At 44.2% G+C, this 26,932-nt stretch overlaps 1 protein-coding gene across 2 annotated transcripts in view; it reads right to left on the reverse strand.

The window, feature by feature from the left end:
- Positions 1-1,510: 1,510 nt before the first annotated feature.
- The window catches only part of LOC127009403 (cytochrome P450 2L1-like), a 62,451-nt gene continuing 37,029 nt past the window's right edge, over positions 1,511-26,932 (reverse strand). For both annotated transcript variants that reach the window (XM_050882479.1, XM_050882480.1), the window contains exons 3-11: positions 21,025-21,115; positions 20,742-20,875; positions 20,416-20,634; positions 18,948-19,147; positions 18,715-18,826; positions 18,015-18,195; positions 9,056-9,173; positions 8,577-8,721; positions 1,511-2,564 (exon numbers count right to left, since the gene is read on the reverse strand). In XM_050882479.1, the coding sequence (XP_050738436.1) occupies positions 2,380-2,564; positions 8,577-8,721; positions 9,056-9,173; positions 18,015-18,195; positions 18,715-18,826; positions 18,948-19,147; positions 20,416-20,634; positions 20,742-20,875; positions 21,025-21,115 (1,385 nt within the window). In that variant the 3' untranslated portion in view covers positions 1,511-2,379. The remainder of the gene's footprint in view (positions 2,565-8,576; positions 8,722-9,055; positions 9,174-18,014; positions 18,196-18,714; positions 18,827-18,947; positions 19,148-20,415; positions 20,635-20,741; positions 20,876-21,024; positions 21,116-26,932) is intronic.

Raw genomic sequence — 26,932 nt, forward strand, 5'->3', positions numbered from 1 at the left:
CTTTTATTTGATGATGACACGACTATTTACCTTCAAGGTAAATAGTCCTTTGACTATTGACCTCAAACAAGTAGAGAACACACTAAACAGCGAACTATAAATGTTTCAAATTAGATAAGTAGCAATAAGTTAACTCTCAACCAAACAAAAACAAATTACATGGGAACCCACACACTACTCAGTCATCCAGCTGCTGTTAACGTAAGAATAAGTAACTGTTTGATATATAGGGTAAATGAAGTTAAATCTTCAGGTATTTTAATCGATAACGATCTTAAATGCAAAGCTCATAAAGACGAAGTAAAAACGAGAGTATCTAAATTAGTAGGGGTAATTTATAGGATAAAGGGTTGCTCAAATCAGGATAATATCAAGCAAATATATTTGTTTAATATATCCATATTTCATTTACTGTGCAGCAATATGGGGGGAACTTACCAAACTCAACTACAAAGTTTATTTATTACAAAAAAAAAATATTACGGATCATGTTCAACCTGAACTACCTTGATCACACAAATCAACACTTTTTACACCATAATCTTGTAAATTAACTGATATTATAACACTACAAACTGGTTTATTTGTATACAACAGTTGAGGCTTCCCTACGACGGACTATAGAATCATTTCTCACACTCCGGCTGCCGTTGTGCCGCACCTTGCACGGCCAGCAGTGTGTGGCGCTGCGGGGCTCTGGAACCACCTGCCAGATAATATTAAACTCGCCACCTCCAAACACATGTTTAAATCTAAACTTAAGGAACCTTTATTAGCAAGCTATTATGATGATATTTAATGTACGTTTGTCCATGTAAGAAGCTGTGTGTGTGTGTGTATGTGAGAGAGAGAGAGAGAGAGAGAGAGAGAGAGAGAGAGAGAGAGACCAATACTTCTAGAATCAGGGTTGTCCCACAGTGCCCCATGTCCCATGTCCCCTACATATCACTAAATATCTGTTGACCAATGACAATTACGGTACCTAAATTTTCTAAGAAATATTAGTACAAAAATACAATATATTGGGTATTCGCATTTTATATTTACACTTATTTGGTGAAAACAAAAAAAATCCTCCACTCTCTCTCTCTCTCTCTCTCTCTCTCTCTCTCTCTCTCTCTCTCTCTCTCTCTCTCTCTCTCTATATATATATATATATATATATATATATATATATATATATATATATATATATATATATATATATATATATATCATCTAAGTATAACAATTAAATTTGCATAATGATATGTTTCTATTACAAAGTGCTTTCCTGGTAGTGAATGTACATGAATTTATTTTGTATAATATCAAATGGGGCACTGGGACACTTAAATCTGGGCACAGGGACACTGTCCCACTGGTTGAATTTGATGCTGCAATCAAGAAGTATTATAACAAATGCCTCATAGCAAAGGAAAAAGGTGATGAAGGCGACTACGAAGTGTCATATCTTCGGAGAAAATAGAAATCATTGGTATTTTTCTTTCCACAAGGGCAGGATATAGCGTCCATCAAGCTGACGTCAAGGTCATCATCCCCAAGCCTAGCACATGCGGCACAACAAAGAGACAAAATTCGTACCTTAAATTTGATTTGAAATTTGGTTTCAGAAATGTGTACTATTCATGTTCTAGTGTGGCCCACTTCTTGTCCCACTGTGCCCCCCCCACCCACCTTGGGGCACAGTAGGACAAATTTGAAAATGTTCTTTTGTGAGGATCACAGCTTTTCCAAAGAAGGTGATTGTTTCTTACGCACATGTCTATTATTGCTAAATGGTGCTATTTGCTTTCCATTATTTTAGTTTTGTAATAGCTGTTCAAAAAAAGGAGATATTTTGTTTCAAAGATCTTATTGTCCCGCTGTGCCCCACCTTCCCCTAACCTTGGAGATAACCCAACCATCCTGTGATAGAATTCTAAAATCATATGTTTTCTTTAGGCTCGTATTAGAGCATAAGCTCAACGAGCCAATATAACTTTGTAAAGAAAAATGTATATATTATAATACCTATCGAGTTAAATAAAGAATCAATCAATCAATCAATTCAGTCTTATATATGGAAAGCATATGTGCTGGGAAGAAAAACTGGCGGAGACGATACAGAACGCCCAACTTCGAGGAAGCTTATTTAGTAAGAGAGATGTGAAGAACCCAGTTAAAATTCTGAGCTAAGGATAGACCGAGGATGTTTTTTCTTGTAGAAGAAGGTGACAGATGAGTGTTGTCGAAGAATAAGGGATAGTGGAAAAGTTTGGGAAAAAAAAGCCATTGTCCTGCAGTGGACTACATAATAATGTCTCAGGACGATGATTTCAAGTTTGATACGTTTCTAGGAAATTAACTGGATAGTTATGAAGTGAAGTGTGCAGCAGACTATTTCCTCGTAGTGATGAGAATATTTTGGTCCTTGGTCATTTGACCGGATGGCTGCTTCGAGCTGGGTTCCAAGTCCACCTCACAGCCTTCAGGAGGTGAGAAGGTGAAGTTCTGCAGCAACGCAGCCATGAAGATGTACAGCTCCATTCTCGCGAGTGCCTCTCCCAGACAATTTCTGCGTCCTTGATAAATTAATTACATTAGTTTTATTTCCCTAATTTTAAAGCCTGAAATATTAAATTTCAAAAACAGTAGATGTCATCAAGCTAGCCCTAATACCTGCCCCTTTAGAACTTGTGACGCCTTCTCCCCCTTTGCAGAGAGCCCCGAGGTGACGGGCGAGTACGCTAGAGAGAGAGAGAGAGAGAGAGAGAGAGTGACTATGGCTCACCCCTTGTGGGGCCTCCGAGGCGAGAGCCGGGCAGTGAGGAGAGAGACGGCGCACTCTCTACGCGCCTGGCAGTGCGCACGCCCACTGTGTCCTACAGCTTTCAATGTTCAATTTTCGTCGTGGTCTAAACACTTTCGATGCCTTGAGAACTTATTCAGAAGAAATCTATAACACTTTAGATAATAAACAGTCATTATTAAGCATCTTTGTTGACTTCACCAAAGCTTTTGATAGTCAGACATGATATTATTATTACGTAAGTTGTATTACTATGGAATTAGAGGTATTATTCATGACTGGTTTCAGGATTACTTATTCCACAGAACTCAATCAACCAAATTCCACACTTGTCTATCTGCATCTCTACTTATCCAATACGGTGTTCCACAGGGCAATGTCTTAGGTCCAATCCTGTTTCTTTTATATATAAATGATATTATTTACATATTTACAAACCTTAAAACAATCTTTTTCACAGATGACTCAACCTTAAATATTACTGGTGAAAATCCTACTGACATGATACATACAGCAAACACTGACCTACAAATCTTTCATAAATGGTGTCTGAGTAATAGATTAACAGTAAACTTAAACAAAGCATTTTATATGCTATTTGCTAATAAGTCACCATCAATGCTTCCGTCCCTATTTTTTTCTTCCCATGACATTATAAGCAGAACTAATAAACATACATTATTAGGAATAACGTATGATGATACCATGACCTTTAAGCATCACGTAACAAACCAAATCCTTAAATTGTCCGGGCTAGTATCTCTGTTATATCAAATTAAAGAATTAATGCCATTGATGTATTGAAAATGTTATATAACGCACATGTCTTACCACACCTGTATTACTGTACACCTATCTGGTGCAACACCTACCTCACACACCTGTTACCTCTGTTTAGACTTCAAAAGAAAATAATAAGAATTATTACAAACAGTGACTACTTTGTCCACACACAACCTCTCTTTTAAAGAAACAAATTCCTTAAAACTTTTTGACATGAATAAGCTACAAATTGGTATTTACATGTATAAAAAGGCACCCGGTACCGGTACCTGGTGCCGAGAAGAATCTATTCAGCCGGCACCCGGTACCGGTGCCTGGTGCCGCGAAGCCTCATGATCACTCGGCACTGAGCATAGCCGCTAGTACCGGTACCGTTTGGATCTTAGTGACGCTCGGCGGAGCGCGGCCTCGCCAGTCGCCATGCGGTATGGGCCCTGTGGAGACGATAAGCCTTGAATGTTGTGCTCGGTGCTGAGTCACTGCCTCGCTGACCTCCCAAGTTCCCACCATTTTGTCCTGCTTTTCGTTTCCATCACAGCTCCCGTTTCCATTATTTTATTATTTTATTTATTTATTGGATTTATTGGATAATTCTTGATGTCCGATTCTTTTTCTTTTTTAGGTTGCTAATAAATATTGTTATTGTTATTAGACTATGATCGAGTACCCATATCACCGAGATATCCACTCACTGAGTAGTGATTTCTCTCTCTCTCTCTCTCTCTCTCTCTCTCTCTCTCTCTCTCTCTCTCTCTCTCTCTCTCTCTCTGAATGAAGTGAATATTTATTTTTTCGATAAAAAATAGCATGTATAGCTATTATGGATGTACTCGATCATAGTCTAATAACAATAACTATTTATTAGCAACCTAAAAAAAAAAAAAAAAACGGACATGAAGAATTATCAATAAATCCAATAAATAAATCCGAGCAATCTGGTACCGGTACCGTACCGTTTAGCTGGTACCGTTAGTACCGGTACTGGTACCGGTACCTGCCCACCCCTAATGACTGAGTGTCTCAAGAGCGGCGTAGGGAGGACGTTATTAGACTCCAAATATCGTGAAGAACGAGTGCGATTGTAAGTCCCACTCGTGACCAGAGGAACTGCTAATGGCTTTGTCAGCTTTACGATGGGAGGAGAATGGACCCTCTCAGAGAGCCTGGACATAGGCGTTTGGCACCACCGGTACTGTGGTGGTGTCTGTTGCGGGGTTGGAGTCGGCAGACAGAGAATGTAGCTGTTTCTGTGCTGGTTCCATCTCACATTTTGTAACAAAATCACAACTATGTTTTATACAGGTACAGCGGGCAACATTTGGATGATTCCTCAAATAGGCCACAATGCTGGCCACCCCTTAAGTGCCCCGTATAGCCATTTCATCTTATCACAGTGGTAGGCCTCTGCTGAGTTTTCCTCCATCATTAATGTAGATTATGGCAACCCAAAGTTGAAAATGGCGTAGAGGAGATAGATTACTATCTGTGTTAGCCTCTTTTGGTAACACTGCTGCTTCATAAGTGCAAGTTACCCTCCCTAAGTAGTGCCACCAATGAGAAAGGATCCACCTTAATAAAGGCCTCTTTTACTTACCATGGTCCATTTTACATCATTGGTCTGGCTGTAAAGCTTGTGTTTTATTTACCATTAAGATCTGGATTATCGTGATCTGGGTGATCTAGATCATGATCTGCCTGATCCAGCTCCGGAGGTGGAATGTAGCAGACGACACGCACAGTCTAGCTCCTGCTCGGTTAAAACACAGCAGATTACCATATTTATAAGAAGTATACATCCCAAGACCACCTCCCGTAATGAGGAGCAGATAAGTTAGGATAATGCTGCAGCAATGCGTTTGTAAGCACTAAAGATGCAGAATAGAGGAAATGAACAACAGAAATGATGGAGCAACACGATTAGTCGCGGTATCCAAGAGTCCAGTCCTGCCATTGTCATTGTTTTGATCTGCCGATCTGCCTCGAGGCAATCTATTTCCGCAGAGCGAGTTTCGGTCAGATTCAGATCCCGATCAATAATCTAGAGCTGATCAGTGTTCTAAAAAGAAGAGGTCTTAACGTAGTCGATGATCACAGTCAAAGTTAGGTAGGCTACTTCTATAATGCGCTCTATCTCCAACAGATGAGATCGCCTGCTTTGTCATGTCAGAGTTTAAAGTGTATGTACAGTACCTCCGCATTGCATTTTGCGCCGAGTCGCGGCGTACTTAAATAACAGGATGAGATATTGATAAAAAAAAACACATTTTTTGAGCGTACCGAAGATTTAGAAGTCAATAGGTCCACCTTTCCTCTTGATGCACTCCTGTATGCGTGAGGGTACTGACTCTGCAAGTTTGTGGATCATTTCCAGGCCTAAATTGTTCCATTCCTCCCGACAGGCTGCCTCCAGCTTGGCGATGGTGCTTGTGTCCCTCCCTTGCAGACGCCGTTTAATAATGCTCCACAAATTTTTAACTGGGTGAAAATCCGGTGAATTGCTCGGCCAATCACCTATGAAATCTACCCGACAGTCTTCAAGCCACTCAATAACAGATTTTGCACGGTGACATGAAGCACCACCATGCAAACATGAACACGTCTGTGCGGCATTTTTCAACACACGGCTGGACAATCGCAGAGAAGCTCCATATAATTAAACTGGTTCATCATTTCATTTCTGGGTAGCACAACAAGGTCACCAGTGCCGATATACGAGAAGCAGCTCCACACCTTTAATATTTCAGGGTGCCTAACAGCGATGCAAGTGCACTTAGGATTGAGGGGATCACTTCCGGGGCGCCTTCACACACTAAATCCACGCTCACGCTGTCCACTGATAGATAAGCAGGCCTCATCAGTCTACAGCACATGCTGCCACTTCGTCATATCCCACTGAACGTGAGTCCTGACAAAGTCAACTCTGCTTCATATGGGTAAGGGTGAGCAGCGGCTTCTTCCTTGCGCGGCAACTGCAGAATTTTAAATCGTCATGGATGCGTCGATGCACAGTACTAACTGATACATTGCTAAAAATTATAGGGTTTTGTTCTTTTAATTCCCGTGCTGTTAGACGAGGATTGACCTCAAATTGTTTCTTGATAATAGTTAATGTCCGATGGGATGTCTTCCGAACCTTCCCTGGCCGGCCTCTGTGCTGACGTGTTGCTAGCCCGCCGTCATCCCTAAACCGCTTGATCCAAAGTTGAACTGTTCGTTCACTCACACCAACAAAACTTGATATTTCTTCTACGGAGGCTTGGTCTTATGGAGGTCAAAAATTGTCGCTATTTGCTCTTTTATCAAATCTCTTCTCTTGCCCATTGTGACAAAAAAGCAAAGAAACACCAGGCGTCGGGGCCAAACCTGCAGCGATGTCAGGAGAGCGCTTTTTTTTTTTTTAATCCTCGCTCACTGATTATGCAGAGGCTACTGGTGACAGTTTTGACAGTTGACACATTCATCGTGAGTCACTCTTCACTGTCCAATGTAAGATGACTTCCTTAGGGTCAGATGACTGGCGTGGAGGAACGATAATTCATTATCGACAAATTTCGCGCCGTTGCCCCCGTCGTGCATAATGCAAGGCAGAGCAGTAAAGTTGAGAGTGCCAGATTCACCTCAAGTTTAAGAGCACACGAGCCGCTCTCAGGAGTCACTCCCAGTCCAACATATAGCATTAAGACGCGTCACTCGACAATGACTTCTTCTCCTCACAGGTATTCATTTTCTTTTTCTTCGTCGGAGTTATTTATTTTCTTTATCTTCTTCAACAGTGAGTCTTCTCACCTTTACCTTTCGTACCATCCATCTCGGAGTAGATGTAAATTACCTGTCATTGTTACAGAAGCCATAGATTTGTAGCAGAATGTAAAATACTTCATTGATACTATATACTTCAGCTTTTAGCTACATTCAAAAGTAGATGAAGGGAATATTGCATTGGATGAGTATTACAATGAGCCAGAGGCACACCAGAACGATCCAGAATTCTTGTGACTGTACTTATACTTTCCTCCTGTGACCCGCCAGACCCCTCTGTCTTACTCTTACTCAAACAAAGGAGGCACTGACACGAACCGACACTTTCTCATTATGTTATTCATCAAGGGCAACACGCGTTAATTTGATCTGAATTACGAGGTCTGCGTTTCATAGGGAACATTTCCCTAGATACTTAGCGTCATTGCTTAGGGAGAAATTCTTAATTAGAACATCCTTGTCTCTACAAAATATTTACATATGGCATCGTTTCACTTTCTTGTTTAATGATGACGAAGGTGTGAGTTTTCCTACCGGAAAGACCTTACTTACCTGACAAGGATGCTGTAGACTGATCTATCGTGCCGCACTAACACAACAGGAACCTCGTGAACTCATTATCGGCCCAACCTTCCAGTGCTACCCACTGGAACCTCAAGAAATGGTCATCCTCGCCAGCCTAAGGAGCTGGAGTGTCAGCCATGCTTCTATGTTTTTCACTGTAACATCACTGCTAAGACTTCTAAGCCATATCTTGCGCAGAAGCATGAATTCTTGGCAAGAATTAGAGGGACGTCTTGGAAATCGGACGCGCCAGAACAAAGACGGCATGATTTGCAAGAACTTTGCAAAATCATGCAAAATCTGGGTCATTCTTGCTCACTAAACAAATCATTCAAATAGTCCGTTGAGGCGTTGCCTTCCGCGGGTCCTTTCCTCCCCTCTGCTCTGCCACACAGTTCCAACACTTATTTTTTTTCTCTCTTATGTTACCTAAAGGTAACCTATGAGAGGAAGAGATAGGTGTTGGGACGGTGTGGCAGAGCAGAGGAGGAAAGGACCAGCCGAAGTCAAAGCCTCAACGGATTATTTGAAATGGTTTGACTTATAGATGACGGCACAAGTGACCATCAGAAGGTGCTCACATTAGCGTTCCACAACCCAGCGATGCTGATAAAAATTTCTTGCTCCAGCTTCATGACATGTTGGAATAAAGTAATGGAAGTCGTTATATCACATTTACCTGTATTGAACGGCAAGAAACCCTCCTTCTGGGATACAAAGTTACCCTCCTCGTCAAGGAAGTGCTCCAGTCTGAACTGGTCTGGCTGCTCCCAGTACTGTGGGTCCTCATGACAGCAGATGATAGCCCCCGTCACCATGGCACCCTGCAGGGTAGAGAAACTCGGTTCATACTTGGTTTTGCACAAACAGACAGGCACAGATATATACGATCATGAGTGGAAATCCCCAAATAGAGAAATGGGTGAGCATTTAGGATGAAAACTGTATGGCATTCATAACATATCTGCAATATAGTAGCTTTTGTTACTGGCAAGTGCCTAATATTACCTACTGGCAAAAATAGTAATATACATCTTTCACATAACGCCTTTCACACATGCAACCTAACCAGATGGTCTGAATGTATAGGCTACGTGACTTGCTAGATGAGGTTGCGATAATAGGTGATGGTGGTGGCAGTGGGGTCTAGCACGTTACCTTGGGGATCAGGTAGCCGCCAAGGTGGACGTCGTTCTGGGTCGCATGGTGGACGCCCAAGGATATGAGGGAGGACTTTCGCAGCACCTCATGTACCGTCGCCTCCACCAGCGGGAGCCTGTGAACCCGGCCACAAGTTATCATTGTCCTGATCCAGTGTGTGTGGGAGGAGGGGAGGTAGTAGTAGGGTAGAAGTAGTAATAATGTAAAAGTAATAGTAGTAGTAGTTGTAGTAGTAATAGTGCGTAGTAATGATGGTACTTAGTATACTTCATATTCTGGAATAATACTGATGGGGTTCGCCCCCCTCGACCCCCCTGGACTCCCTTCTATTTTTCGGAAGTAACTTGTTGCTGCACTGCATTCAGGGACTAAAAAGAAATCCATGTTGTAAATATTAACTTCGCCAGAGGAGGCTACCTTTTCGTGAATATTATCCGTAGTGGTAGTAGTAGTAGTAGCAGTAGTAGTAGTAGTAGTAGTAGTAGTAGTAGTAGTAAAGAACAACTTCTCAATTTTTTCATAAATCGACATACACCTAAGGTGGGCTAAAATGAATCAGATTAGGTCACTGACCTCAGCGTCCAATCAACATGCACCTGGGGTGAACTGCCACTACTACTACTTCCTTTTTTTTTACGGCAGAGAAAACAGCTCAAGGGAAAAAAAAAAAAAAGGAAACAGTAATGAAAAAAAAAGCCCACTACTCGCTGCTCCCATAAAAGATTTCAGAGGAGTGGCCGAAAGATAAGTCAATATTATTTCGGGAGGAGAGGTGTCCTGATGCCCTCCTCTTGAAAGACTTCAAGTCGTAGGCAGGAGGAAATACAGATGAAGAAAGATTGTTCCAGAGTTTACCAGCGTGAGGGATGAAAGAGTGAAGATGCTGGTTAACTAGTGCGTAAGGGATTTGGACAGTATTCACACAGGCGGTTTTTGACGCTCCGGCGAGCGGCAGCCGCATGGCACTTGGACATCTACGGTCAAGTGCGGTGTCTGCCGCATCCGCTTGTCAGTCATATTTTAGTGCACCTCTGTCTGTCAAGGATGGAGGACATAAAATAGAGAGTGGTGTCTGTTCACTTGATGAACAAAGTCCCCCCCCAAAAAAAGAAGAAAGAGAAAATTCTGGAGTCACCCCTTGAATAGCAGTCGCCTCCTCCAGGGTGCATTTTTTTGTTAGTGATGTTTCTTTTTTTACATCAGAGGAGGGAGTCAAGGCAAGCAAGCAAGCAAGCAAAAAAAAAAAAAAAAAAAAAAAAAGGAGAAACGCGAAAAAAGTCCGTCAAACCAACTGCTCAAAGAAATAAGATAACATTGATCGGATGACTGTAAATAGTCTACTTGGATTAGTTAAACGTAGACACACGCAATCAAAGGCAAACAATCAAAGAAAACAAGCAAATAAATAAAAAAGAATAACACGAAAAACATTGAACACTGAACGGATGACTTTATATAGCCCCCTTTGATTAGCTAAATATTGAAAGTCGTTATTAAATACATATATGAGTTTTTTTCTAAATACGCCTGTGCTCCTTCCTTCCTTCTTCCGCGTCACCTGGCAATTCCTTAGTCCGTAACTTTGAATCTCACTCGTCTATTTCAATTTCCAAAGCAACCTTGTGTATACTTTTTGTTTTGGATTCTTCTGGCGTGTCACTTTTTCCTTGTGTTTAAGCCTCTTTTGAATAGTTTACAGGTTTTTTTACCGAAATATCACCACTCAGCTCGATTACACTTCCTCGAAGAGCTCATTCCTTTCTCTTATCTCCTTCTCTCATTCCTCTTCGTTCTAGTTTTCTTCTTCCTCCTCTAACTCCTCTCTCCCGGCCTCCTTTTATTCTTCCTCCTCCTTTCATTCATCTTTACCTCTTCCTCTTCCTCCTATTACTTCTCTACTTTCTCATTTCCTCTTTATTCCTCTTTTGTCCCTTTCCCTCTTATTCCTCTTGCTCTTCGTTTTTATTTTACTTCCTCCTCTTCCTCCTCTTCTCCTCCCTTCATATCTCTTTTCTTCTCCCTCTTCCTATTCCTCCTTTCATTTCTTTTCTTCTTCTTATTCCTCTTTTTCTTCCTCCTCCTCCTCTCATTCCTTCATTCTTCTTCTTAATTCCTGTTCTATTAATTTTTCTTACCCATTTTTTTCCTGGTCTTTCTAAACTAACTTTCAATCTCCGAGATCAGCAGCTCCGTGTCGTGGTAATCTAAATTAACCATAACCCTGAAGTTTAAATGCAGATGTTTGTTGTACAGAGGTATAGAGAATTAATATGTAAGACACTTACATTTCAATGTACATTAATTGAAAGTTCATAAGATGGAAATATAGTGCATACCAGCTTTTCCAATGATGCAAAGTGGTCGCGTGCCTTTCCTCCCAGTGTTAACAGAAAAACTATCCCTCGCCGCACGCGGCAAACACCGCATGTGTGAATGCGCCCATAGCAACACATGACCACCGAAACCGCTGTGAGGCATTTTTTGCCGCTGCGGTCTTGCTGGCAGTACGGCAGGATGCGGCTGCCGGCTGGTCAGCATGTTGCGGCGGCGCCGCGCGGCAGCTCTGCCTCGCGGCGCCGGATATGAGAACAAAACACACAAGAGTTAAATGCACGTGGTCACACTGTCCGGCCACGCCGCGCGGCGCTCCCCCCGCTCCCCCTTGAAACCATGTTTGACGTGGATTAATTTATTCAGTGTGTATTATCTTTTTACTAACCTTAGTGTAATGGTTAATCTCTCTTCTGGAGTTATTGCCCTCCTCAACTCTGTGTTTTGTTTGGAGATATGAGGCTTTAGAACTTGCAACAGTTCATCAAAAGAAGCCTTGGACATTCGGTAATAGTCAAAGAACTTTTCATCATATTTCCTTATATTCTCATAGAACTTATGAAACCTTTTACAAGTTTCCCTTTCAGCATGAAATGGATGAACCCAATGTCTCCGACGTGTGGGTTCTTTGAGTAATCCTTCTGCCTCAAGAGCACAAACAATCTTAAGCTTGGACAACATAACTATCCACAGTGACTGATGGGGGTAAAACTGCTCGCCGTGTGCGGCTTTACCGGACAGTGTGACATGGTACTGGTCATGCGGCGGCGTCGCCCCACAGTGTGACACCGGCCTAAGAGTCAATGTAAAGCTAAACCGTCCGGCACGTGCCGGAGCGGCAGAAACCGTTCGTGTGAAATGGGCCCAAAGGGATGAGCTTGAGTAGAAAGTTGTGTGCGGCGAGGCCGCGGGAGGGGGGGAGGCATGCAGTTAACAAGTTCAGAGGAGCAGTCAGCGTGAGAATATCGATAGAAGATAGAGAGAGAGGCAACATGGCGGCGGAATTTAATTAAGAGTAAGAAGACTATCGGTAAGAGAAGGAGAGCTGATGAGACGAAGAGCCTTAGACTCCACTCTGTCCAGAAGAGCTGTGTGAGAGGAGCCCCCCCACACGTGAGATGCATACTCCATACGAGGGCGGAGAAGGCCCCAGTATATGGATACCAACTGTGCGGGAGAGAAGAACTGACGGACACGATACAGAACGCCCAACCTCGAGGAAGCTGATTTGGCGAAAGATGTAAAGTTTCCAGTTAAGATTATGAGTTAAGGATAGACCGAGGATGTCTAGTGTTGAAGAAGATGACGACTAAGTGTTGATGAAGAATAGGGGATAGGTGATTGATAGATTGTGTCGAGTTGATAGGTGGAGAAATTGAAATTTTGAGGCATTGAAGGACACAAGGTTCCTTTTACCCCAGTCGGAAATAACAGTAAGGTCTGAGGTTAAGTGTTCTGCAGCCTCCAGTCTGGAGTCTTGTAATTCCTGTTGAGAGGGTCTTCTGTTGAAAAAAGTTGAATAATGCAGAGTGGAGTCGTCAGCGTATGAGTGGATAGGACAGTTTGTTATGGAAAGAAGATCATTGAAGAATAACAGGAAGAGAGTGGGTGATAGGACAGAGCCCTATAGAACACCACTGTTAATAGATTTAGGGGAAGAACCGTGACCGTCTACCACAGCAGAGATAAAACGGCCGGAAAGGAAACTGGAAATAAAGGAGCAGAGACTAGCGCAACTGAGAAAGTTTCACCGAAACGGCTAAGAGAGGATGACCAAGAGTCAGTTAAGAGAGCTAGAGGATTGCCAGTAGAACACCCCTTGCGGAACCCATTCTGGCAATCAGGTAGAAGATCAGAAATGGAAAGGTGCTTTTGAATTTTCCGGTTAAGGATTGATTCAAAAGCTTTAGATAGACATGAACGTAAAGCTATAGGGCGGTAGTTTGAGGGATTGGAACGGTCAACCATCTTAGGCACAGGCTGTATGTAGGCGTACTTCCAGCAGGAAGGAAAGGTAGATGTTGACAGGCAGAGGCGAAAGAGTCTGACCAGGCAGGGCGTCAGCACGGAAGCACATTTTTTTAAGGACAATAGGAGGCACTGCATCAGGTCCGTAAGCCTTCTGAGAGTTGAGGCTACAGAGGGCATTAAAAACATCATTCTTAACAATCTTAATAACAGGCATAAAGGAGTCAGAGGGGTGATGTGCAGAAGAAATATGCCCAGAATCGTCCAGAATGGAGTTTTTCCTTTTTTCCTTTTTTTTTTTTTTTCCTTACAACAAAGGAGACAGCTAAAAGGCACAAAAAAAAAGGAAACAATAATAAAAAAAAGCCCGCTACTTGCTGCTCCTAAAAAAAGACTCAAAAGAGGTGGCCGAAAGAGAGATCAATTTCGGGAGGAGAGGTGTCCTGATACCCTCCTCTTGAAAGAGTTCAAGTCGTAGGCAGGAGGAAATACAAATGAAGGAAGATTGTTCCAGAGTTTACCAGCGTGAGGGATGAAAGAGTGACGATGCTGGTTAACTCTTGCATAAGGGGTTTGGACAGCATAGGAATGAGCATTAGTAGAAAGTCGTGTGCAGCGGGGCCGCGGGAGAGGGGGAGGCATGCAGTTAGCAAGTTCAGAAGAGCAGTCAGCGTGAAAATAGCGATAGAAGATAGAAAGAGAGGCAACATCGCGACGGAATTTAAGAGGTAGAAGACTATCAGTAGGAGGAGGAGAGCTGATGAGACGAAGAGCCTAAGACTCCACTCTGTCCAGAAGAGCTGTGTGAATGGAGCCCCCCCACACGTGAGATGCATGCTCCATACAAGGGCGGACAAAGGCCCCTGTATATGGATAGCAACTCTGCGGGGGAGAAGAACTGGCGGAGACGATACAGAACGCCCAACCTCGAGGAAGCTGATTTAGCGAGAGAGAAGATATGAAGTTTCCAGTTGAGATTTTGAGTTAAGGATAGACCGAGGATATCTAGTGTTGAAAAAGGGGACAGCTGAGTGTTGTCGATGAATAGGGGATAGGGGTTTGGAAGATTGTGTCGAGTTGCTAGGTGGAGAAATTGAGTTTTTTTAAGGCATAGAAGGACGCAAGGTTCCTTCTACCCCAATCGGAAATGATAGCAAGGTCTGAGGTTAAGAGTTCTGCAGCCTCCAGTCTGGAGTCGTGTACATCCTGTTGGGATGGTCTTCTATTGAAAGAAGTTGAAAAATCCAAAGTGGAGTTGTCGGCGTATGAGTGGACAGGACAGTTTGTTACGGAAAGAAGATCATTGATGAATAACAGGTAGAGAGTGGGTGATAGGACAGAGCCCTGTGGAACACTACTGTTGATAGGTTTAGGGGGAGAACAGTGACCGTCTACCACCGCAGAAACAGAACGGCCGGAAAGGAAACTGGAGATAAAGGAACAGAGGGAGGGATAGCATCCGAAAGAGGGCAGTTTAGAAAGCAAAGACTTGTGCAAGACTCAATCGAAGGCTTTCAATATGTCTAGCACAACTGAGAAACGGCTAAGAGAGGATGACCAAGAGTCAGTTAAAAGAGCAAGAAGATCGCCAGTAGAACGCCCATTGCGGACCCCATACTGGCGATCAGATAAAAGGTTAGAAGTGGAAAGGTGCTTTTGAATCTTCCGGTTAAGGATTGATTCAAAAGCTTTAAATAGACAGGAAAGTAAAGCTATAGGGCGGTAGTTTGAGGGATTGGAACGGACACCTTTCTTAGGCACAGGCTGTGCAAAGGCATACTTCCAGCATGAAGGAAAAGTAGATGTTGATAGGCAGAGACGAAAGAGTTTGACCAGGCAGGGTGTCAGCACGGAAGCACAGTTTTTAAGGACAATAGGAGGCACTCCATCAGGTCCATAAGCCTTCTGTGAGCTGAGGCCAGAGAGGGCATATAAAACATCATTATGAAGAATCTTAATAACAGGCTTAAAGGAGTCAGAGGGGGTATGAGTAGGAGGAATATGCCCAGAATCGTCCAGGGTGGAGTTCTTACAGCAAGTTTGAGAGAAGAGTTCAGCCTTTGTGATAGATGAGACGGCGGTGGAGGGAAAGATGAAGAAGTGAAATTGGAGGAAATATGTTTGGCTAGGTGCCAGAAGTCTCTGGAAGAATGAGAAAAAAGCAAGGTTTTGACATTTAATATAGATGAAAGCGATTTTGGTAAGTCCAAGAATAGATTTGGCACGATTCCGGGCAGAAATGTAAAGATCATGGGCCGGTCTCCAAGACGGTCGGGAATAGGTGTAGAGTGCTGAACCAACTGCTCTAGGTCATTGAGAAGAGCAAAGCTGTAGGTTTGTTCACCAGGCTGGTCAGTGAAAGAGGATGAATGCCAAAGCTGGTGGTGAACATTGAAATCTAGAATGGAGATTTCAGCGAAGGGAGAGTGGGTCAAGATGTGCTCCACTTTAGAGTTGAAATAGTGAAAGAATTTTACAAAGTTAGTAAAGTTAGGTGAGAGATAAACAGCACAGATGTATTTAGTAATAGAATGACAATGAAGTCTTAGACAGATGGTGGAAAATTCTGAAGAGTAAAGGTCGTGGGCAGGAGAACACGTGATGTCGTTGTGCACGTAGGCGCAACATCCAGCTTTGGATTGAAATTTAGGATAGAGATAGTAGGAGGGAGCAGAGTAGAGATTGTTGTCAGTAGCCTCAGAAACCTGTGTTTCGGTGAGGAAGAGGAGGTGAGGTTTAGAGGAAGAGAGATGGTGTTCCACAGAATAAAAATTAGAACGAAGACCGCGAATGTTGCAGAAATTGAAAAGAAAGAGGTTCGAAGAGTTATCAAAACACCTCTCAGGTCGGTAGCCAGAAGGGGAGTCCTCCCTGGGGGAATATGTGGTCCCCCCCCCCAGGCGGGGACTCCGTGGTAGAGTGAAGGTGCGCCATTTTGAATTTTGGGAAAAGGTGTGTATGTTGAGTGAATGTATTTTTTTTTTTTTTTTTTTATGGCGTGGTGTGGATAGAGAAAGGATCTTTCTTTACAGAGCATGCTGAACTACCCTCCGGTGTTAATGAGACAATAGGGAAACGGTTAGTGAGGACATGGGAAGGGTCTTTAGAGGGCTTCAGCACCTTCCACGCTTCCCATATATACCTCACCGGGAGTAGCTTGCGCACGTTTCGGTAGGTGTCAATTTCGGGTGGAGAGGTGTCTTGATACACTCCTCTTCCTTACACCCAAACCCCAAAATAATCACTTCCCCGACCATCTAACCCAGCATCATCAACACGTTGAGCACCCACCCTCACACACATTCCCAATCACCACTCCTTGGATCACCCCCACCACTACCCCCAGAACCATCAACACGGCCAGCAACTCCTCCCTCGACACATTCCTAACCAATACCTCTGGGACCACCCTGACCACCACGCCTAGCACCGTCAACACTGCCAGTAACCCCGCCCCTCCGACACATACCCAACCCCAACCCTTGGGACCAGCCTGACCACCTCCCCTAGCATTTACTTCAGCATTGATAAGTTTCTATTTAGAGGTGGTGGCCGCTGTTGGGGCCACTCGGTTACCCGGGGTGTCCCGCACACCCTCGCATCCCCCTTACGACGACACTGGCGGGATTGTCAGGAGGGCTTGGAAGATACGGATGAGCGCTGGGCTCGGTGTAGCCCTAAGTGCATATGAAATGTGTGCATAACTTCTTGCTGGCTATCACCGCATGCGCACAACCGCGTCTCCAGGCATTCTAGCGTCTCCAATATTCTAATACGCCTCCACTCCTCCTGCCTGGATGCCGTATTCTTTCTCAGCCATATAGAGGTCAAATTCCTTATGCAAGAGTTAACCAGTATTGTCGACATCTATACAGGCGGACAAAGATTCGAATCTTAAGTCGCTTGTGCTCCCTGTCTTATTGTATGGCGTGAGACATGAACACAGAATAGTGACTTGGAGAGGTGGGTTGATGCCTTTGGTACCAAGTGCTTTCATGGGGTATCGCTGGAATGACTTCGTGTCGAATCGGCGACTGCTCTGTAAAACTGAATCCAGGCCTGTTACCAGCTAGTCCGTGAACGCCAATTCCGGCTATACGGGCACGTGGCACGCCTCCCGGATGTCGATCATGCTCATAGTGTTGTTTCTGTACTAGACAACCTTGAGTGGAGGCGACCAAGGGGACGCCCATGTAACTCATGACTGGGGCAAGTCAATCGATTCTGCCGGGATTGACTTGGGATGGATATGGCAGCTGCGAGGGAGCTTGCGAGGGAGAACCGCCGCGGGAGTATGGACGACGAGTGAATGAACCGACGCGACCCCGGGCGTATGCTCTCCATTAGTTAGTTGGTTACGATTCAAACACCTTCAGAATGGAGTCATCAGGACAACTCTCCAACCCTAATTGTATTCAGAATTTAGATATCCTTATAATTTTCGTTTTAGGAGACCAAAGTTATAGCATTTTTTTCAGTATTCCTTTTTCTTTCCCTTGAGCTGATTCCTTAGCTGTAAAAGAAGGAGATTTTTTGCTTAGAGAATATTAGTGGGTACGTTTACCTATGGCTTCCTGAGTTGAGAGTATGACGAGAGCCTGAATTCTTACCTCGGCTACAACAGTCCAAAATATAATTATTCAAAAAGCCAACATACTTGTGTTTATGTTCATAGGAAGGCAGCGTGTCGCGCGGGACTACCTCGTCGATCTGCTGCTGTACGCGACGCTGCTCATCGGGGTATTTGGCCATGTAGAGAATAAACCACCGGAGGGTGCTTGAGACTGTGTCAAACCCAGCGTTAAACAGGTCAAAAACAATTCTTGTTAGATCCAATTCTGGAAAAAAAATTGGCAATGTAAGCCGCGCTGGACTGTCTTGGCGGTGGTTTTCAAACTCAATTAGCCGACGTACCTCTGGGATATTTCAGCGCTGTCCACGTACCGTGTTGACCCAGAATATTTGTTAAAGAAGGATAAAACAATGATATGGTTCATTAAATAGGTTTAGTTTGTCTTCTTCAATGTCATCCCAGAGACTTCAGATGACCAACTTAAAGAATTTACTTGATAACACTTCCTCCTCGTTCCTTAGCACCATTATGTTTCTAAGGTACCCTCCTGCATCAAACAGGCGTTCAGGGACACACATTGCTTCCCTGAATATTCAAGTCATGTAACCCTTGAGGGTACGTGTACATCCATTTGAGAGCCCGTGGTAGCCCGTGGTAACCAACATTCCCCTGTTCATTACGTTTTTTTGTTTTTTTTCACGGTGTTATTACAATCTCTCTGATGAATTCCTCTAAGACTTCAGTCATTGACGTAAGTAAAATAGGAAGATTTGGAAATACATACCGCTGAAGTAGGTCGCGATATCACTCTTTCTATCCATCGCCAAGAGGTATTCATCAATGATGTCGCGAGGATGGTCCGGGTCTAGGGAGACTCGGTGGGATTCCATCAACTCCTGTAAAAGAAGTTCTGGTCTGGTACTTAGTTCAATTTATTCATTGCCATGTATTATGCCACTGTTATTGTTTTATTTCTGTCTGAAGCCATGGTGCTATGGAATGAAGTAAATAACCCACCTTGCACAGCTTGTAGTTTTCGTTCTTTATCCCTTCCAAGGCATCCTCTAGCATCCACTTACTCCTTATGTACTTGGGAAATAACTTAGATAGTTTCGGGAATAAAAACCTAAACATAACAGCGACAGCATTGCCCTCCACCCCCTTGATGATCTTGACTATCCGAAGAATGTCCTCATCATCTAACTCGTAGCGTTTGCCTGGAAAATTTCATGTCACGTTGTATATTATGAATTAGCATGACTAACACAAGATTTCCATAATATCTATAATGTTTAGAAATTACTAGATGAAAGTTCATATATCTTTTTTAGAAAAATTCGAGCACTCTATAGACACTGAAAGACTAAACAAATTCAAATTTCACATTTTGCACCGCTTAAATTAAGTCCCTTTAACTGCTATTAGAACACAAACAAGGTTGTATGAATGTCAATTTTCAAAACTAATAAAGCTATAACAGAACAGGAGAATGATAGGTTCATTAGAAAATTGAGAAATGCCTGCGAATCTTTTTCAGGGAATACTAACAAAATTTTATGAAGTCAATTCCATACTTAAGTTCTTGTCTTTCATCATATATCAAATTTTGCTACTCGTTTCTATTTTATTTTTTCATAGATCAACAGAGGTTGGGGTCAAGTCCCTCGTTAATCCAAAAAGATAAGATAAAAGTGAGTGCATACGTTATAGCTACTCGTGGCTTCGGTGCTCATCTCCGATCCTTTGAGCCTGTGGTAGGTAAGAACCAATTTCCCCAGGACGGGCCAATGTGAAATCCGGGCTTGCCACAGTTTACATTCTCCAGGTTTCCCCAGGTGCCCATATATCGACCAGCCCGAAAGGGAGGATGAACTGCTGGGTAAGCTGCAGCCGACTGCCCGGCCACATTATTCGGAACTCTATACTGGCTCTATACTGCGGTGACTAATTATATACAGCAGTAGAAAGCAAGAATGATAATTGTATCGTCTTTGGTAGAGTAGCGGCACGCATTGCATACCTCACAGCAAAAGTGGTACATGGCAACTTTGCAGCCTTCATCATCATTTTAATTAACAAAGATGTCTTTGGCTTCAAGCTTAAGAAAATGCTTTAAAAAGTATTTTTCAACTATTCCTCTTTGGACTATTGCTACTCACACTGTTGTTAATAATAAGGCAGCAATATATTGATTTCATATATTTGTTACATAGAAACTGTTTATGACGTCATTCTCCAAGCCCTTCCTTGCGTCGTGACTGGCTTGGTCTGGCTGACACATCTGACTGTTGATTGGCTGATTGTGGGTATGGGACCGCGCAAATATAGTTCCGAATAATGCGCCCGGGAGGAGATTCCAACTTGGGCCCCCGGAATCGTAGCCAGGCACTTTAACCACTACTCCACGGATACGCATGAAGTTTAATCTATATTTGTGACTTGGAGCTGAAGTAATAGCTTGCAGTACCAACAAAGCGTGACTCACTAGCGAGCATCTGCCACACCACGTTTAGCACGGCGACGTTAATCGACTTTGGGAAGAGCGTGGGACTCCCTGAGACGCTCCTGAAGTTATCAACCAAGCACGTCGCTTCTTTCTGTATCGCCCTCTCCAGGTAGGTCTTGCCCATGCCTAAGTCACGCAAATTACGCAACAGGAACCTTCGTGCATTCTGCCAGTGTTTGCCGTTACTCATAATCACACCTGAAATATATAATTTACTGATAAAAGTGGAGGCAATATGCAGCTATCTATATAATGTGATACCACAATACAATGATGGCTAATATCCTTTTTTTTTGTGGACTTACCTGCTTCAACGCCATCTGTTATGAAGTGCATTCCTTCACCACTAGGTCGGTCGGTTATGTCCGAACGGGAAAACGCTTCTTTGATTAGCTTGTAGTTGCACAAATATACAGTCTTCACGCCAAGCATATCCGTTCTGAAGGCAAGATATAAAATTTGGATCATTCAGAATGCTCAGCATAATAGGGGTCAAGGACACTCTTCCGGTATTATTGTGAGGGTTCCTGTAACCGGTTAAAAAAAATAATAGACCAAATGTACAAATAACATCACAGTGAAACTTACATGAAGATGTCTCCGTATTTCTTCCTGCATTCTTTTACTCGTTGCACCGTGACCACTGGAATACCGCCCAGGTAAGGGAGTGCAAATGGACCTGTGAAGAAATGGCAGTGAAAGCCAACTTCATATGCATAACTGGTGGGGTAAAGAGAATAAATACAGCACTTTGTAGAGGGAAAATCAGAAGAAAACAATATTCCAACTTGCAATAGTGCACTAACTAAAAGAGTCTCTCTCTCTCTCTCTCTTTATTCAAACACATGTTTAGTACATTAGAACATGGAAATATTTTTTTTCTAAGTTAAAGTTCCCCCGTCCGGTGGGGAGCTAATCGAAAGCCTCTGCCGAGATTACATTTGTATTCTATACATTTATTTACAAGTGCTTACAATTATTTACAAGCGTTTACATTTACGCTTTTACGGTGGGCGTAGGTGTAGCCACCTGTGGGAAGCAAGCTTCCTCTGCTGAGTGGACAGTTGTGTCACGTCGACATCAGCAGTGAGGTTGTTCCACCACACCACCGCTGCAGTGGAGAAGGCACGTTGGTGGGTGCTGAAGCGGGCCCTTGGCACTTCCAGGAGGGAGGCGTTGCTCGTGCTGCGCTCAGGCCTCCTTCAGGTAGCCCTCAGGTCCGTCAGGTGGTGCAATTGGCCCACTTGTGCCTTGTGTAGCAACGTCAGGGCAGCGACTCTGCGGCGGTGCTCCAGGCTATCCAGCTGGTTTATGGCTGCTCCTGCCCGTCGCTCGTGTGGTTGTTGTTGTTGTTGTTGTTGTTGTTGTTATTGTTGTTGTTGTTGTCTCTCCCACTAGCTCGGTCGGTGTTGCTGGGTGCCGCTGATGAGGCGTTCTGCCCTCCTCTGCACCTTGTCCAGCAGGTTGAGGTGGCAGCGGGCACTGGCCATCCAGGTGAGCGGTGCATACTCCATCACTGGACGGACTTGTGCCTTGTAGAGGGTGTTCAGACCTTCAGCGTCAAGGAGATTCTATATGCGGTGTAGGAGGGTCACCTTCTGGGAGGCTTTATGCGCCACCCTTTCAAGGTGACGGTCGAAACGCAGCTGAGAGTCCACCTCCACGCCTATGATGTCGACGCTGGACTGCAGAGGGATGGTGTCGTTTCCGAATCTCAGCCTGCCGTGGAGCTGCCTCGCGTCCTCCCGAGAGCGTGATATTACCATGGCCTGGGTTTTGTCAGGGGCAAACCTGACTTGCCACCTCTTTCCCCAGGCCATTATGTCTGCCAACTGTCTATTGACGGACTATCACGTCCTGGGCTTCCTCCCCTCTTGTATGTTTTGGAGAGGGTGCAGTCGTCGGCGTAGGCGTTTGCTGCCGGAATGGTTTGCAGGAGGTCGTTAAAGTATATGTTCCACATGATAGGTCCAAGGACGGACCCTGTGGAACGGAGGCCTCCACCGGGAAGCTGGTCGAGGTGCTTCCGTTGACTGCTACAAGGAGGCAAGGTAAAGAGAATGGAAGGTTGGTTCACCAGGGGGGGACGAGGTAACCTAAATATGTCTCTTCTGCGCATGACGTCACGTGTAAGAAGGACTGAGGGGTCCGGGCATGGAAGAGAGGTCAGTCTAGCGGCTTGCGCGCACCAGCCTCCTGACCTGAGCTCCTCACTCACTCAATGGGAAACTTAGCTGAAATGTATTTTCTTTCAATATGCCAACGTTTTGCATTGTGCGCTGTTGTCGATCAGTTTCGATGAAAGGAAACGGTAATATACAGTTTCATCAGCTGCCAAAAGATCAAGGACTTAGAAAGAAATGAATGGAAATGTGTAGTATACCTAAATACTTATTCTCGAGCAGATTCTGTTGGCTTTGTGTGCAGTCTTCACATGCCGTAAAAAGGAATAAACACTGGTATAAAACTAGATGTTGATCGCAGACCTTAGTTCTCCATCACTGAGTATAGACCAGCTACCTGTCATTCTCTTTAACTTTAAATTTACGTTTCTTTTTTCTTGAGACGTCCGCGCTAATATTTGCCGTACCAATATGGCGGTCGGCTGCCGACCATATACGCCAGTCGAGCGCGCGGTAGCTACTCTACCACAACTTTATTTCACGTGACGTCACACCCTGCGCGGAACGGCCGGTGTGAGCCTACCTCCCCTTCTCTTTACCTTGGGCGGAGGCTCCTACCTGACAGGTAGTTGGAGAGCAGGCGCTGCAGGTCCCCCGTGATGCCTAGTTGCTGGAGCTTCGCCGTCAGACCGCGGTGCCACACGGAGTCGAACGCACCATCTATATCCAGGGCAATTACGGGAGAGGGGTGGCCGTCATCAAGGGCGTCATGCCAGGACTTTGAGAGGAGGAGCAGGAGGTCGGAGGTGGAGCCGTCCTTCCGAAAACCAAACGGCTTCGGAAGGATATCAGTTGCTCCCCGATGATCCTCTCAAATATCTTGCTGATGATTGAGAGGAGTGATATTGGCCTGTAATAGTCTGGCTCAGACCTAGATTTTTTCTTGTGGCCTCCTTCCACTGTGCAGGCCACACCCCGGTCTGCAGGCATCGCCGGAAGATCTGGGCGAGGGGGCAGGTGAGCTCATCGGAGCATCGCCGCAATAGGTGTGGACTCACGCTGTCAGGGCCTGGCGCCTTCCTGTTGTTGACGCCCCTCAGATGTCTCCTGATAGCGTCCTCAGAGACTTGCACACTTTCTAGTTTTAAGGCGATGAATTGGGGAGGGTGGGGGACTGCCTGTCTGGTTCCTGGGTTGTCATCTTTTGACTCTCTCTCTCTCTCTCTCTCTCTCTCTCTCTCTCTCTCTCTCTCTCTCTCTCTCTCTCTCTCTCTCTCTCTCTCTCTCTCTCTCTCTCAATCACTTCAGTGTCTGAAATCGAGGAAGTTATAAAACACCTCAAAAAAATGTCCCCTGGTACTGATGACGTTAGCATAAAAATTATTAAAATATGTATGCTCTATTGAAGCTTCTCCTACTCTTGAATATATTATACATAAATGATTTACTGAATCTTTTTTTCCAAAAGACTATAAATAGCTAAGGTAATTCATATTCATAAAAAGGGTGACAAGTCCACATCCAATAATTACAGACTCCTGTGTCAGTTTTATCAACTTTTAGTAAGATCTCGAAAAACTCTTAGCGAAGAGAGTACTTGCTTGTACTACATTGATTAGTCATTATTCTTTATTTTTAAATTATCAGTATAGATTTAGATCAAATGTTTCAACATAATGAGAAATTCAAATCTTATGTCTAAGTATATATACAGCAATGGACAACAGACTGTATCAAATTATTGTATTATGTTACCTTTCGAAAGCCTTTGACACTATTGCACACACAATATTAACATAGAAATTGAAGGTATACGGGTTTAATGAGTCGGCTATTGAATGGTTTAAAAGTTACTTAAGTCATAGAAAGCAATGCACGGTATATAATAATGCAACATCTGTAACCAGAGATTTTAAATGGGGAGAACCCCAGAGCCCTGTTTTGGGTCCAATTTTATTTCTTGTGTTTATTAATTATACAATTCGATGTCGTGACATACTTAAATTTATCCTTTTCGCCGATGAGAGTACTATTTATATTCAGGGGCGAGCTACAGTGTAACCTCGGTTCACCAAGTTATTTCGTTCCTGAAGGCCGTTCGTCACCCGAAATATTCGTAAACCGAAGCTATTTTCCTCATAGGAATCAATGTAAAATGGAGTAATCCCTTCCTGGACCCCAGATGATTGCTTATTAAAGCTTTTACAACGGCACTTTTTGCACAAGTTCGTAACACAAAACCGATGCAAATCAATAAATCTAACACACAAAAAAAGAGGAATTCAATACTAAACTGATAAAGTATAGACGAAAACTTTATTTGATTTTACCGTACCTGTACGAAGGAGAGTTGACGGTGCAATAGGCGGTGTCACCTAAATAGGAGGTAGCTGCGGATTCGAACCCGCATCGTCCAGAAAGCGGCGAACCCGGGACCCGTACGCTAACCATTCAGGCACCGCCTCCCCATATAATGCCCCAGATCTGTTGTCGTTTGATTCTTTATGGTTCATTAATCACATATTAATGCATTCATCTAGTGATCAGGGTTCTGGTCCCCATTTCAACGGTATTAATCGCTCTAGGGCGAGAGTATCGTGACGCGCCAAGTCATCCCGAGGGGGCATTTCTGAGCGTATGCGACGCACCCAAGTGAGACTCATGGCTCCTTCCTTAAAGACTGTTCACATGGTAAAGAAATTATTACAGCGGAGGCGGTAGCCAATGCCCATGTTTCCAACGTGGTGTTGCCCTTACTCCACCGCGAGGGGGGAGGGCCGAACATCAGTGGTTATGCATCGCAAACTGTGACGAGGGAGCTCAGGATAAATTGAAAGGGTACAACAAAGGATGGCCTAACGGCTTTGTGGTGATTCTATAGTTTAAGTTGTCTGTATTTGTTGGGGTTTTAGTGCTTGTTCGTTTTAGTGTTTCATATGTATCGTTCGGGATAGGTGATTCGTATGTAATATGAATCGTATTGTATGGTTTCGAAACTAACTTATCTAGTTTCTTCGTCGATGAAGCCAGTGCACTCGGGCTGCAGGTACTGTACGCACCTAGGGTTTTCTTGCCGAGTAAAGCCTAGAGAAAAGGGCTCTTGAGGTGGTTTACTTATTCCCTCACGACAATTTACTCGGCAAGAATCCATGAAGCGAGCTGGAGATGGAGAGACTACTGAAACCTGAACGCTTCGAGGGTGCACAAGACACAACGCCTGCTCAGTGGAACCACTGGCTCTGCACCTTCAGTAACTTCATTCAGTCTATATCTCCTGCACCTGACAAGTTGAAGCTGCTCGTCAACTACATCTCTCCAGAAGCATACACCCACATCACCGACTGCCCATCATACGAGGAGGCCATCAAAGCTTTGAAAACTGTGTACGTGAAACCCAAGAATATCATCTTCGCCCGGCATCAATTGGCTACTCGCAGGCAGCAACTGGCCGAGTCCATCGACACCTTCCTCTTGTCTCTGAAGCAGCTGTCTAAAGACTGTGACTACAAAGACGTGACTGCTGACACCTACACTCAGGAAGCCATCAGAGATGCCTTCATCACTGGTCTCGCCTCTCCTACCATCCGTCAACGTCTATTGGAGAGAGAAACTTTGTCCCTGAATGAGGCCGTACAACTTGCTCGAAGCCTCGACACTGCTCAACGCAACGCTGAAGGATACTCTTCACCTGTCACTCCAGGGAACGTGTCGGCTGCTCCTGCTCTTACCTCGGAGGCCTCTGTTAACACCACGGACACCGTAGCTGCCGCCTCCCAGTCTCAATCCTGTTTCTTCTGCGGTGGAAAGCCGCATCCTCGGTCTCGCTGCCTTGCTCGTGCGTCAGTGTGCCGTAAGTGTGGGAAGACGGGCCATTACGCCAGCGTCTGCAGGTCTGGCGACCCTGGACGATCGAGAAGACCTTACACCGCAGCCGCTGCTACTATGGAACCTCCTGGCTCTACCTCCCCGGTCCCTCCCTGTGGACACTGCGCCCTGCCACCAACTACTGCCGCCACTCCAGTATTAGCGTCTGTTACTACGCCTCGGAGCTCTACAATTCCTGTGAGTGTCAATGAACTGCAAGTGAACTCCCTTATTGACAGTGGAAGTACTATTAGTTTCATCCATCCACAAGTTGTGAAAAACTTAAATATTCCTGTGTACCCTTCAAAGACTGATGTCACCCTTGCTTCTTCCCAAGTTTCTACTACCGGAGGACATTGCTTTGTCAACCTGAAAGTTAACGACAGTCTGTATCCTCAATTCAAGTTGTCAGTTCTTCCCCAGTTGTGTTATAAAGTAATCTTGGGCAGAGACTTCATGGAAAAACACCAGGCTGTGGAATTCACTTTGGATGGCTCTTTACCTAAACT

This window comes from Eriocheir sinensis, chromosome 40 (assembly GCF_024679095.1).
Source record: "Eriocheir sinensis breed Jianghai 21 chromosome 40, ASM2467909v1, whole genome shotgun sequence".
In the NCBI taxonomy this organism is placed as follows: Eukaryota; Metazoa; Arthropoda; class Malacostraca; order Decapoda; family Varunidae; genus Eriocheir; species Eriocheir sinensis.